At 31.6% G+C, this 14,172-nt stretch overlaps 1 protein-coding gene across 1 annotated transcript; it reads left to right on the top strand.

Moving 5' to 3' along the window:
- Window positions 1–5,860: 5,860 nt before the first annotated feature.
- On the top strand, window positions 5,861–14,010 carry LOC124365454 (kinesin-associated protein 3-like). The gene is given in 7 exon segments (XM_046821435.1): window positions 5,861–6,118; window positions 8,207–8,324; window positions 10,459–10,624; window positions 10,795–10,955; window positions 10,957–11,002; window positions 11,224–11,360; window positions 13,807–14,010. Coding segments are annotated over 7 exon segments (864 nt in total). The 5' UTR covers window positions 5,861–6,086.
- Window positions 14,011–14,172: the final 162 nt, after the last annotated feature.

Below are 14,172 nucleotides of genomic sequence, written 5' to 3'. Positions count from 1 at the left end.
CTTAATGTTATGTTGTTGAGATTGCCATCAAAACCTACAAAAAGTTATTTAAGAAAGTGGCTCATAAAGCAAATGTTGTGAAAAGACTCATGAAAGCAAACTGACAAAGTCATCTCATGCGATGCCATTTCATGCGTACAGTGTAAAGAAAACTCAAACATTTGTGCTTAAACATTTGTTCAAAGTTTTGCTGCATAAACAGTGTAAATGGATTTCAAGTCAAATGAAAAAAAAACTACTGAAGGAAAAATTAAAATCCTCGGACACGAGTAAAAAATTATGTATGGGTGAAATGTGATTAAATACTGGTAGATAAAAAGGTTTCAGTGTTTTAAGACACACTATGAACACCTATGCCTTTTCTTGTCCCTTCCTTGCTTAAAAAGTGGCAATTTAGTGTTACGTAATAATTAATTAATATATGTTATTAATTTAACAAGAATATTGTGCACTGTGATATCCGACTAACCTGCTCTTGCTCGGACAGCTTAATTGCAATTAAGATACGTTCTGTTTTTTACATGTTGTAAATATTATTTTTGTTTCAAAAAAATTTTTTATTTATAGAATGAAATTTGTATCGATGTAAATACAGTGTAGTAATAACTTGTATCAGCTTTTGTAACTCAGGGTTTATTCCATTGTGTATTGTATGTCAGATTGCTCTACACTACAATTTATGGTTTATGTATTTTATAAATATTAATTACGAACTTGGTCTGCGTGTATTTAGAAATATAAACTTTGTATTTTCTCAAAGTAAACATTTGTAATTAAGATAAATAAGGGATTTTTGCTGATCATTTTCACTTAATATTTGAGTGATTCATCAGATCTCATGTGAATGTAAGTCCTGCAGGGGCTTTACTGAAGAATATTTAATTTAATCTAGTATTTTTAACATTGTGTGCCTACATAAATGATAAATTCTGCTTTTTAATTGTTTTCGTATTTCAGTGCTGATACTTATCTTTTGTTTAATTCTTAGAATAATATTTTCATCATATATTTTAATGTACTGTTAACTTATTATTGTTCAGCTGAAATTATTTTAGAAGATTTGTTCTAAATAAAAATTTTCATTTTATTTCCACAATATTTGTTTTCTTTTTGCTCTAGTTGAATTTATTGTCATGATTAGAACTTTAACGTCATCTGATTAACCTGATTTTTAAAAATACAGACATTCGATTTTAGCATTCTAGTTACATTTAATATTTCTATGATTTTACTAAATGAGCAAAAGTTAGGCTGATTGATTTCATGTAGTATCATGGTTAGGATTTCATAAGATGCACGTATAAGGCTTTTTATACAATGAAGCTTATTTGATTGGTGTTTTTGTTGTTGTTGTTGTTGTTAATATCCTATATTATTGGAATATAAACCTAATTAAACAAGCTTTAACGTTGTATAAGATTTCTCAATTTCAAAAAATACAAGTTACATTGCGTACAGTATTGGGATTAAGACGTAGGTACTGTATAGTCTATAGACAAAACATGATTCAATGCATAGTTCAATTCAACGATTCAATATAATATATAATTTTATTAGTTACAAAATAAAAGAAATATTTAATTTCTGTGTTTAGTAACGGGAACAACATTTTTAAAGAATTACTTTTAATACCTTTATGTTGTTTAACTTAATTTGCATTAGAGGAAAGATGAGAATTGAACGAGATTTTCCTGACCGCAGAATTATATTTTGAGGTAATGAAAACACTCAGGCAAAGGACAGGAGTGTGTACTGTACGAGGCAGCAAGGCTACTGAGCGAGCATGAGCAAGAGCAGCGGTGAGGTGACGAGGAAGTGTATCTGCCGCGCCGCGCCAGTGCCAGCGCGTTGTGTTTACTGCTGTTGCTTATTGGCAACGGGAGTGAGGCCTAGCGCGACACTAGTGCTCTCTGATGCTGTCATCCACTAACTAAATTTTGCGCACGGTCGCTAACTGTCTGTATAGAAAACGTATCCATTGTCTGTGGTATGAGCTTAATGACAAAGCAACTTCGGTTCGCGTTGTTTACGTGCCGCTGACGTGACGTTCGTTGCAGCCGGCAGTCGATGTCGCAATCATGGCTTCTTGCATCTTGAACGACGTTGCGTTCAGTGATGTATTAGATGAAGATAGTTTTATTGGTGTAGATAGTATTTTTGACGATTCTGACATTGATCCTGATTTAATGGAAGAAGATTAGACACATACTTCAGGTAAGAATAAGTAAGTCTATTTATCACATAAACATCAGTCTAAAAGTTTGGTTATGTTATTGTTTTCGTGAATCAAACTATAATTTGTATTATAATAAATTAACTTTATTCAAAACTAATATTCTATTCTTATGAATAAAATAAAATTATTCATATTTTACATGGTATATTATTATGTTACAGATGCTGAAAACAGTGCTGACAACGAAAGTGATGCCGATGCATCAATATGACGGCATAGTTTTTTGTCAAAAAACTACAAAACATAAAAACATGATTTGTATTATTCAAAGGACAGTTTATATTTGTAAATGGTTCATTGTAAATAATTGTTATATATGCTTAGTTTAGTAAGTTAGATAAACAAACTGTCTCAAAAAAATAATTTTTTTTTTTCAAAAATATATGTTTTAAAAAAAACATTTTTTATGTGTAGTTTTTTTAAAAAACCACTAACAATCTCACGTTAAAAGAAAGACGAAAGTAAGCTGAATTAAGGGCATGTAAGTATTTTTCTCATACCTTAAATACTTTTTTTTAAATAAATTTTGAAAACCACCAAAAACGCCCAGCATTCTACAGAGTTACATGTCATTTTGGGCCAGCACTCAAAGTGTTAAATTACGTTAAACGCTCCATTAGAACAATGTAAACGTTTTAAGGCTGACTCGTATTAATCACAAATTGTTCGAGTGATGGCCAATTAAGAAAACTTTTTTTTTATGGTAGCCCAGTTGGTTTATATTGAACTGCAATATAGGTCAGGGGCTTTGATACGAAACATTTTACTACAACAGTCTTCATATAGTTCAAAATTGACTTTCCTGAGATAATTTTGTTGTCAGAATCTTGTCTTTTCATGGTCTTTAATTTAATATTCTACTTGATGGGTTTTCCCATTTACATGTTTGAGTTTCCCCCACCCACCAATTCTGGGGTGAAGAAAAGTTCTTTTGTAACTGCCAAAACTTCTGTTTATGTTATGGCATTCCCCGATGGATGTTTGAAAATATTCATCAATTAAAAAGTTCTGACAGGTATTGTTGCTACCTTGCATATAAAAATATAACACTATTCTGTAAATACCAATGGCTGTAGTATTCTCGAAAGTTTACTATAGATAAAGGCAGTAAACAGTTCAAACTGTTTATCTTCGATGATATTATGTAATTATACATTACTATAAAATTAATTTTAATAAACTAAATTATTGTTTGAGTTGATTGTTACAGCTTAGTAATACAGAACGTAAAATTCACAGTTTATTAAATATTTACCCTTGTTTCTAACATTATAAATTTTTGTTATATAAATAAAAAATTATGGTTGCCTGTAAAGTCGGTTTTACGGGCGAAGATTTTACGTGACAACGTCTTTTTCTCGGTAGAATATTTATTGATATGAATATTATTAAATTGCACAATAGGAACAAGGAATTGAATGAAAATAAGAATTGCACAAATTTTAACTATAGAAATATATTTTGTTTACTAAAACATTGTACATAATTTGAAATTAATTAAAATTTGTTATTGTAAATGGTAAAGTTGAATAAAACATTTAGTAAAATTGGAATTTGAAATTTCTTGCTAAACACAGTTAAATTCTAACTCCGCGCGTGGTGATTGGTCGGTTTAGTTCGTTTGTTTGGTCGCACTGTTATGACAGGTTAGAGGTTATAATTTGTTATTTTAAATGTTTTGACTAGCAATACGCGCTGTTTCTTCTCAATCGACTGAATTACGATTGATTGCAGAGTGATTTAAACTAATAATTTACTTAACACTATCAACATTTGTCAATAGTATGACATAACCTATAAACTCAGTTTCTCAACTTTTGTGTCAATCTAACAATTAATCAATCAATCATAGTTTACGATAATGAAATATCAGTGTACAATTATTTACCTTTATTGTTGTAGTTGTTGTAAATGACGAATCTAAGCACTCCACATTTTCACGAATAAACATAGTTATCTGCTTTATCCCGTGCGGCGGACCCACAGTTATCTGCTTTATCCCGTGCGGATCCCGTGCGGCAGACCCACTGGACGGGCATCGTAACGTTACCGGGCGTTACACTTTTTCATGAGTGACTCCGAGCCGCAACCTAATTTAAGACGTTGTCACGTCAAAAACATATGTGTTTTCAGTCCGTTTGAAAACCTTGTGTAAGTAGAAAGTTTGACAATCTGAAAGTTTTCACCAGTTCCAGAATTGAGGTTCGAATATAGCTAGTAAAATCTAATTAAGAATAGTCGAATTTTGAATGATTAAGAGATTAGATTGAACCATTTTGGAGAATTTATTTAACAAGGCTACTGAACACTTTCTATATTGTTAGCTATATTCTAAGAATTGTAAGAATTGAACTCATCGGGTGCGTCAATATGCAGTTGCTCCTGAGCTATACCAACATCCTTGTTCATAGCTTTTCAGGCCGCTCTGCTTGGGTTGCTAGCATTCATAATGGGATCCACAGTAGCTCTTTTACCCTTTCTCCTGAGGGACTCGTACAACAATGAGCCAGTACTCAGGAGAGCCACCACTATATTTCATTCTAGTACATTAAATTCAATATATGTATCACAATAATGATTTAAGCCTCCGTTCTAGGGCGATATACGATGGTTGAGTGGTTAGTCACAGATAAATTGTCCTCCCTACGCATGTTCCTGAGGTCCATAAAAACATGAGAATTGTCAGCAACCCCAGGAGACAACCATAATACTAAGTTGACATAAATTAAAGGTGCTCAGAAAAAGTCATTACCTCAAATAACCTCAAGTCTTGTTTTCCACATTGCCTAAAAACTCTAAACCTAGGCTAACTATTACTTAATCTGGTCACTCGGCCTTTAACTCTTTCACTAAAGTTCCCGCTGGCAAACAGCATATGATAAAACAGTGGTGAACTCATTCTCAAGTAGGTCAATCTTAAACGATTTGTAACCTTCCGTTTTTGGTTGAGCACACTCATAATATTTTAGCTATTTCTTGATGGTTATTCTAATCGTGAAAAAAAATATGTGGCATTTTTTCTGCTAAGAATGGGTGTCAATAGTGGTGTTGCCATTCATTTCAACTTTGGCTGTATTGTCATTTTCCCAACGCAGGTTCTCATAGGAAAAACCTCTATTTTGTCTACACGTTTGATCAGCGCCCAGAACGGATTTCTGAGGTTAAACTATGCTACTTGAATATGTCGATTTTCTTTATTTAGAGTGACGAAACCACCGCCTTTAATCAGAATCATTAATGTTTAACAGTGATGTATCGGCACTAATAGTAATCTGTATGCAGTTTGGAGTTCCAATTAATATTTTACAAATCACAGGAGGCCTGGGTTATGTTTATGTTTGAATAATTATAGGATTACACATTGAACAATGATAACAAATATAAAAAGGTGGAACCAAGTTGTTAGTATTTAAAAGTGTTAAAAAGTACATCATTACACATGAAAGAACGAAAAACCAACACAATTACAAATTAAATAGTATTTAATTCAGAAACAATTTAACTAACTTTTCATAAAACTCGCCTGCTATTTTTTTACTGTATAATTGATATTAACATCTCATGCTTTGTTTTTGTCGCGGGTCTGTTGAAAGTAAGTCTGCTACTGGTTAATCTAAAATTGTTTTGGAATCAAAATTTTCAATTGTCAATATCAGCTGATAAATCTTGTTTACTACTACTAATGCTGTCATTTGTAAAATTCCAAATTTTAATTACGGTAAATGCTCAAGTTTGTAAGAATCATACTCAATATTTTTTGGTATTAAGGTTATAGTTTAATTCTTTAAAAAATACATCTTGAAATAAATGGTGGAAGTATAATTTTATTGTAGGACTGTTTTTCTGAAGTATGCAACCAGAAGATGCTAGGTACATCAAGAGGTAATTCAATTTAGTTGAATTTCTTTCTCATTACTGTATTAATTGACCTAAAAATTAGGTAAATGTTAAGAAATAAAAATGTACTTTTAGGGAGGCTTTAATAAGTGGCCTACACTAACACTCATTACTCGATTGTCATTATCGAAGGATTTTATATATATATATATATATATTAAGAAGCTTTGATATTGTATAATAATCGTAGGTATCAGTAGTTATAAAATATTAAAAAGAAGAATAATACATTACAATTTTAATAAAAAAAGTTAACAATAACATTACAAAATAACAAAACGAACAGGGAGACTTTAATAAGCGGCCTACACTCGTTATTCAATTGCTGTTTTTGAACAATTCTATATTTTATCCAACTTCGATGTATGTAAAAATCATACACAATAAGAGTTATAATTAATTACCGTTACAAGAAGAATCTTGTACATTACAATTTTAAATACATAAATTTTATAGTAACATTACAAAACAACTACGACCTAGACTTAGATATCAAAGAAACCTTACAATATTTATAACTTGCCTAGCTTGATATCAATAAGTAACTGCTTTTTTGAAATGGAGGAAAGAATTCTCCCCAAGTGATACCAGGAGCCAAACCCACATGTTGAAGCTACTTAAACAAATCTCGTCACTTGTGAGAAATATCTTGCATATTTTCCTCATATTCATCGCCATTGTCAAAGTCTCAAAATATTAGTTACTTCTTGTTGTTTATTTACATTAAAATTACTATAACTAATAAATTGAAATCATATGCTAAGTGAAATAAATTGTAATATCAAATTTTCCTTCGGATAAAAACAATCTGACCATTCGATACTAGCAATCGAATAACAAGTGTAGGCTGCTTATTAAAGTTTACCCAAACCAACTAGCCTATGGCCTACATATAAGAAAAACGTTTGAATACTTACAGCCTGCCCGGATAGCAGTGAGCAACCACTTTGTGAAATGGAGGAAAGTATTCTCCCCATGTATAAACCAGGAGCCAAACCCACATGTACTTACATAATTTCCTCATATTGATCACCATTTATAAATTATCCAACAGTTCATTACTTCTTGCTGTTTATTGTTTATATAAAAAATACTATAACTAAGTTGAAATCATATGTTTGAAAATTGTTGTATTCATTCGGATAAAAACAATCAATTCATTCGTTAAAAATAACCGAATAATGAGTGCAGGCCGCTTATTAAAGCTACCCGTACATTCTCCCAAAAAGGTAGTAAATTGAGTACGGCGTTGAGCTCTAGGATAAGGCAGTAGATTGTTGGGTAGGGAGATAAACCTTTGGGTATGGCAGTTAGCTCTCAGGTTCGTCTTAGGTTCATGTTGTGCCCTCAGTTTGGGTAGTAGGCTCTTGGGTAGGGCGGTTGGTTCTTTGGTAGGGCGGTATGCTATTGGGACAGAGTATGAGAAGCAGACACGGTTTTTATATTGCTTATTACAATCATAAATAGGCCTACTTCAGATATGAATAACAGAAATATCGATAGATATCAATATATCTAAAACACTAAAATAAAAGTCACATGTTTCATATTAATAAAAATAGTTTAAACAATTACGTAATGTTATAAATAATAAAGGAACCACAACCCTTAATCAAACGGTAAAATTAAAACAGGTGACAGGCAAAAGTAATTTAAATAATAAAAAAAACTTAACAAAAAAACAAACATCTTGAAAACTGATGTATAGTGAACAAAAATATATAGTGAACTCTAGAAAGTAAACTGTGAGTTATTTTAGTATTATATTTGATTAACTAAATTCTTAAATTTGCACAATAACAGTATACAATTATTAATAATTGTTCAGACTTTCAGAATAACAATTAAATATTCTTTCAGCAAATATAGTAAATAATTTGATTTTAAAAGTACAAAGCATCTTTTAAGGGTTGAAACAAATAAAATAAAAATGTAAATAAAATATATAATTTAATGGGAAATTAAACACAGAAAAGTCTGGTACTGTTCAATTCCAGCTTGTAAAAACATTTGGTCCTCAAAGAGTAAGTGGTAAAAGTAGTGGTTACAATGATTTGATTTAAACTGTTACAGGAGAGTAAGATCAGGCTCCATTGATGTGCATCCTACAGAGTCTGCACTAATTGTAAACTATGAATTGGAAGCAATCATTCTTGGAGAATGTGGGGAACCAATGGTCAGCGAGAAAAAGGTATAGATCAATTGTTTCAAAAACCTTGAAAATAATTTTTTAGAGTCAGTAATTTATTATTTATTTAAGTTGCAATACAATGTACATTATTGTAAATAAACACATGATTTGTAAATCCGTTTATATGATACAAGATTCATTCAATAAGTAACGAGATCAATTGCCATGAAAGAATGTTAAAAGTGTACAGAGATATCTTACAGTAGACATTGTAAACATTTTAATCGATCAAATGTTTACAAATGGGTAGAACAATTTCAAAGTGGCCATACAAAAGTTTTTGACAAGTAATGTAGTGGACGACCAGTCGAAGTTGAGACTTCCTCTCTGGAATCTTGGATTGATGCATTAATTTTGGGACAATAGGCTTATCACTGTTGAACTGATAAGTGTAAAAATAAATGTGAGTGTTGGAACTATCCATAAAATTATTCACAACAAGCTGCATTACAAGAAAACCTGCATAAGATGGTTGCCCAGACAACTTACGGACAAAGAAACCCGGCTTCAAATCAGACAACAGCTGAAAAATCAAGTTTCAACTGAAGGATAAGTTTTTTTGTAAATTATTTTAACGTGTGATGAAACATGGATCCACCTATAAGAGCCATAGTCAAAATAACAGAGCCTTGAGTAGGAGCATATAACTTTTCCCACTCGCAAAAACTTCAGGACCCAGCCATCTGCAAGTAAAGTCATGCTTTCAGTATTCTGGGATTTTCAGATGCCGATTTATTATGATTTTCTTGAAAGCACAAGAACAATCAATAGCCAGCATTACAGTGACATGATGGAAACAAGATAAAACCTGCCATCCGAATGAAATGCCGCAGACTCTTAAATGAAGGCGTGATATTGCTTCATGACAATGCCCGTCACATACGGAACAGCAGACGAAACACAAACTTCAGAAACTGGGTTGCGAGATCCTTCTACACCCCTTACAGCCTTGACCTCACCCCATTAGACTTCTATGGGTTTTGATCTCTTAAAGACTGTCTACGAAGAAAACATTTTTAATTCAATGAAGAGGTCAAAAATCAGGTGCAAAAGTGACTTTGAGATCAACCCAAAAAATTGTTATGTCAAGGGTATGTAAAAATTAGTAGAAAGATGGGGGAGAGTGTTTATAAGTGTTGCTACTTGTAATAAACCATTTTAGTAGTAATTTGTCTTGTTACTTATTGAATAACCCTTGTATTTTATATTAAAATTGCTTACATTTTATCATATCAATTTAGCATTAACATATGGTACTCATATCAATTTTAAGTGGTGTTTTTTTTTTTTGGGTGATGCACACAGGGGTTTTACTTGTAAAAATGTAGTGCTAATCAGCTCAAACAGTATCCTATTTATGTAAATTGGTTGTTGAAAAATAAGAGTTACAGCTACTTTAGCAGTGGGATGTTTATACTTTCCTGGCATATTAGTAAATCTGTGTAATAGTTTTTTACACATAACGCAGCCTTGTTGCGGAGGGCCAACTTAATGTGAATGTTGAGTTCAGCTCCAATTTACTTTCAGCGTAATGCAGCATCTGAAATCTGACACTGTGTGAAAAACTCGGTTACTCTGCAATGCTTTGGGATTGTGTCTAAAACATTGTAGTGCACTCAATTTTGCACTTGATGAAACAATGAGAAAACCTCTTCATGTAGTTTACACTTGATATTGCAGTCTAGGCGTCTCTAATATCGAAAGAGTGTAAAAAGTTTGTTTTAAGCTTATTTATCACCGACTTATTTTAGATCTCTTCAGACAGACATGGACTCCAGATTTCAGGAGTCAAGTCTGTGACAGTGTCAGATTTCTGACACTACAATAAATGGAAATGGAGCTGAGCTTAACATTTGTAATCTAATAGTGTAAACAGAGATTTTTGGTTTTGTAAATTTAGTGTAATTAGGTATACCTTTATTTGTATTATTCATGTATATTATGTATAAAGTTTATGACTAAAGGAAAAGAATCTGTATTTTCAACTTGAAAATCTTTATTTGGTATTTTAACTTTGAAAATGTTTTATTTTGGAGTATACCATAAAGGCTAAGTACTAACTTTTCGTGTGTGTACTACTGAATGATTACTTTTTTCTCTAACAATATTAATACTGAGTGAAATATATCTACAGGAATGCCAAAAGATAATTCGCCTCAAGAGGCTGGATGTTGGAACAGACTGTGCTGCATTGGCCCGAGAAGTAGTTCAAAAGTGCACACTAATCCATCCGTCGAAAACAGCAGAAGTGGAACATCTGATTTACTACTTGCAGAGTCGGAAAGATAATGCATTTACAGGTACGAGATGAAGTTCAAAATACAACACTGTGACTTTAATAAATAGGCACATAATATGAATTTCCGATCGTAGTACAAGTACTATGAATCCTCTTCAAAGGGATGGCTGTTTTATTCTTGAAAGTTTCTCTAGTGATGTAGTTCTGTTAAAATTGTCCATTGGTTGTTAGAAAGTGTGGAAAGCTGGACGGAGAAGGATTCTGGATCTGAAAGCCCATCACCTGCCCCCACACCCAGCGGTCAGCCTGCCAGCTTCACAATGATAGAGAGCTACATGGAACTGCTCTACGAGGATCTACCTGATAAGACCAGAGGGTCAGCACTCATACTCGGAATTGGCCAAGGATCCCAACAACCTGGAAGATTTAGCAAACAGCGGTCAGTAGACATCAAGTCTTTTTGTTTTTGATTGTAAGCACAGAAGTTGCAGCAATGATCTAACTTTGTGAATTTAATAAAATTTCATTTTCTCAGTTATAAATAATGATTCAGACATCCTGTTTAAAATTCTGCAACATCACTTTTGGAATAAACTAAAAAATTCGAATTAATATAATTTGCAGTCTTTAAAATGTGTAACAGTTTTTGTTTTATTTCAGATGCTGTGCTTAGTGCCCTCGCTCGAGTATTAAGAGAAGACTGGAAGAAGAATCTGGAGCTGAGTACAAACATTGTTTATACATTCTTCTGTTTCTCTACTTTCAGCCAGTTTCATCCCATCATCCAACAGTACAAGGTACGTCGTAAGAATACTGTACTATTAAAGTGTCCTCTATTGTGACTTTTTAAAACTATATAACAATGAACACTAATAATGATAATATAAATAAGTAAAAAATATGTTTTTAAGTTACAAATTATTATTATCTAGTTAAATTATTGTTATCAGTAATAAAGTGTTAGCATTAATTATAGTCTTGATTTCTAAATATACAGAGTGTTTCATAACTTTCTGCTCATACGTATATCACACTATTGCCGGGTCAAGACAAAAACATTTCACTATATATGAACATGGGTCTCTGGTACTTAGTTTCTTATCTGTTTGTTTGTGTTTTTAATAACACAATTAATATCTTAAAAACTAATGAATTAAATCCTTCTAAATTTGGGTCAAATTTTTATGGTAGCAAGGTTAATTACTAGTTATTCTTGTTATTACTTAGTAAAATTGCTGGTTTTAAAGATATTCGAAGTTAAAAAGTTTTAATGACCACCATTTTGAAATGATTAAAGATAATATCATAATATACTTGTCATAACTAGCCTTGTTATCATAAATATTTTGGATTTAATTAATTAGTTTTCAAGATATTTATTTTTTTATAAAAAAAAACAGGTTCATTCAGACAAACAGATAGAAAACTAAGCACAGGAGACACATGTTCATATGGTGAAATGTATTTGGCTGTTAATAACACTTAAATAACCAGTTAAAAAAAGAATTAATTATATTTATTAGGGTAGATAGACAGGATAATACTTTCTCAAATCACTTTAAAAAATTGTTTATCAATAAGCAATTCATTAATTTCAAATTAAAGTGCACTTAAAAGAACAATATGTGTACTGTTAGATATTTAAATTTAATTCACAAAAGCTTACACATCCACTTTTGTTGTAAAAGTTTTCTCAAAAAAAGGTTTGCTTCTTTCATATAACATAAATTAAATTAAAGTTAACTTCTTGTTTCAAGAATAAAATGAAACTAAAAATGTAACTTTGTTATAAAATTTAAATAAAATAAAATTTATAATTTAATTCAAAATATAATGAACTTTTCTTAATTATAAATAAGGTTAAATAAAACTGAACTAAAAACTTCCTGAACAATTCCACTTTTGTCACAACCTGTACAGTCTCATAGTTTAAATTGTAATTTAACTATGTTTCATCCAAAAATATTTACTAAAAACTTTATTTCTTGTTGAATAAAAATTACTCTGAATGTTGTATATTAAATTTTATTACAAGTTACTTTCAAATAATTTCAAACTTGAATACTTTACTTTGAACAATACTTGTAAAAACTTGTACTCTCTTGAAAACTTGCATTAATTATTAAGTGAATTCAAATCTTCTTATTTCCCTTTTGTATCAAAATAATACAATAATCCGCAGACTGGTAGGGTTACAAGTTAAACAAAAACTACCAACAATTAACTGTAAAAAGATACTCAAAAGACGCAGAGAAGCGCGTGTTGAAGGTTTTTATACTGACCCCTTCCACTAACCAGCTAACTGTAAGTGACGCCTTTGATTGGCCTCTAACTATCTAATCACAAGGTCAGAGAGAACAAAAGTCAAATCTCACTGTAAACCTGTTAATAAAGTAGACTACCAGAAACTCCTGCTGTCTTGCTCTAATTTCCTACATCCCCTTTCTTGAGGAATTACATGATTTTTTGTATATATATTTTTGACATTAATAATTGATTTTTTTCCCAACAATATTTAATAAATACATTTTAAATTGCCCTATGTAGCAAATGCTACAATCTGGACATAAGCAATAATGTGATATATCGTTGCCCAGAGAGTTATGGGACACTCTGTAGAGTAACTTAGAGTGCCATTAGATAAATGTCTCTCCATTACACTTAGTACATTGTTTTAACAGGCAAAAAAATATATTTCTTTAAACAACACTATTCTAAAACATTCCTTGGTCTTATTTCTGAAGGATTGGACTCTTCCTCAGACATGAGCTCCTGTGGTATTTTGTTGTAGAGTCTGGTAGTGAGCGATCTTTAAAAATAGTTTTCTTGTTTGATAACAAGAAATTTTATTATTACCTAAAGTTTAATGTTGTGCTGAGGCCAGATTTAAATGAAAAAAATATGATCTCGTCAAAAAAGTATACGATTGAAAAATGTAATTTAATTGTACAGTTAAATATTGTTATTGGTGACAAAATATTTGCATTAAGTATAGTCTTGAGTTATAAATATAGTCCTAACTTTGTTCTCTTGGAGCCTATAACGTAAATTCTAGGAAGTTCAATGTGAAAGAGAAGGTAATAATACATTTTCTGTGATTTTGATGCTTGTTGAGCTTAACATGAGTTTCAATTGACTTTTAAAACTATAAAGTTTTTCACAATATCAGAGTCATATATAATCCATTTTACATTAAAATAAGCTGGTAAATAATCTCTAATGTTCCACTGTCACGATGTACAGGTAGGATCGTTGTGTCTGGAGATTGTGGAGTATGAACTGAACCGCTTCGCACAGCTCAAGAAAGAGGTGGAGAGTCGCAGTGTTGCCACCCCACCCACTCCTCCCGTGTCTAGGCTACCCCTGCCTCGAAGTGCTCGAAGACCCATCAAACAGCCAGCGGAGGAGAAGAAGAAATCAAACCGGTGGTACATGGTGTTTTATTAATATTGTATAAGGACTAATTTAGATAAATAGAGTAATTGAGTAAATAAAATTCAGGATATAAAAAATTATTTCAGAACTCATACTGAATTTTTTATCTTTAGTGAAGTTGTGTAAGTAATATGAAACATGTACCAGCATAATTCTTACTATGGTATATGGTTC

The sequence above is a fragment of the Homalodisca vitripennis genome, chromosome 6 (assembly GCF_021130785.1).
Source record: "Homalodisca vitripennis isolate AUS2020 chromosome 6, UT_GWSS_2.1, whole genome shotgun sequence".
NCBI lineage: Eukaryota > Metazoa > Arthropoda > Insecta > Hemiptera > Cicadellidae > Homalodisca > Homalodisca vitripennis.
This window is presented reverse-complemented; position numbering and strand designations above follow the sequence as displayed.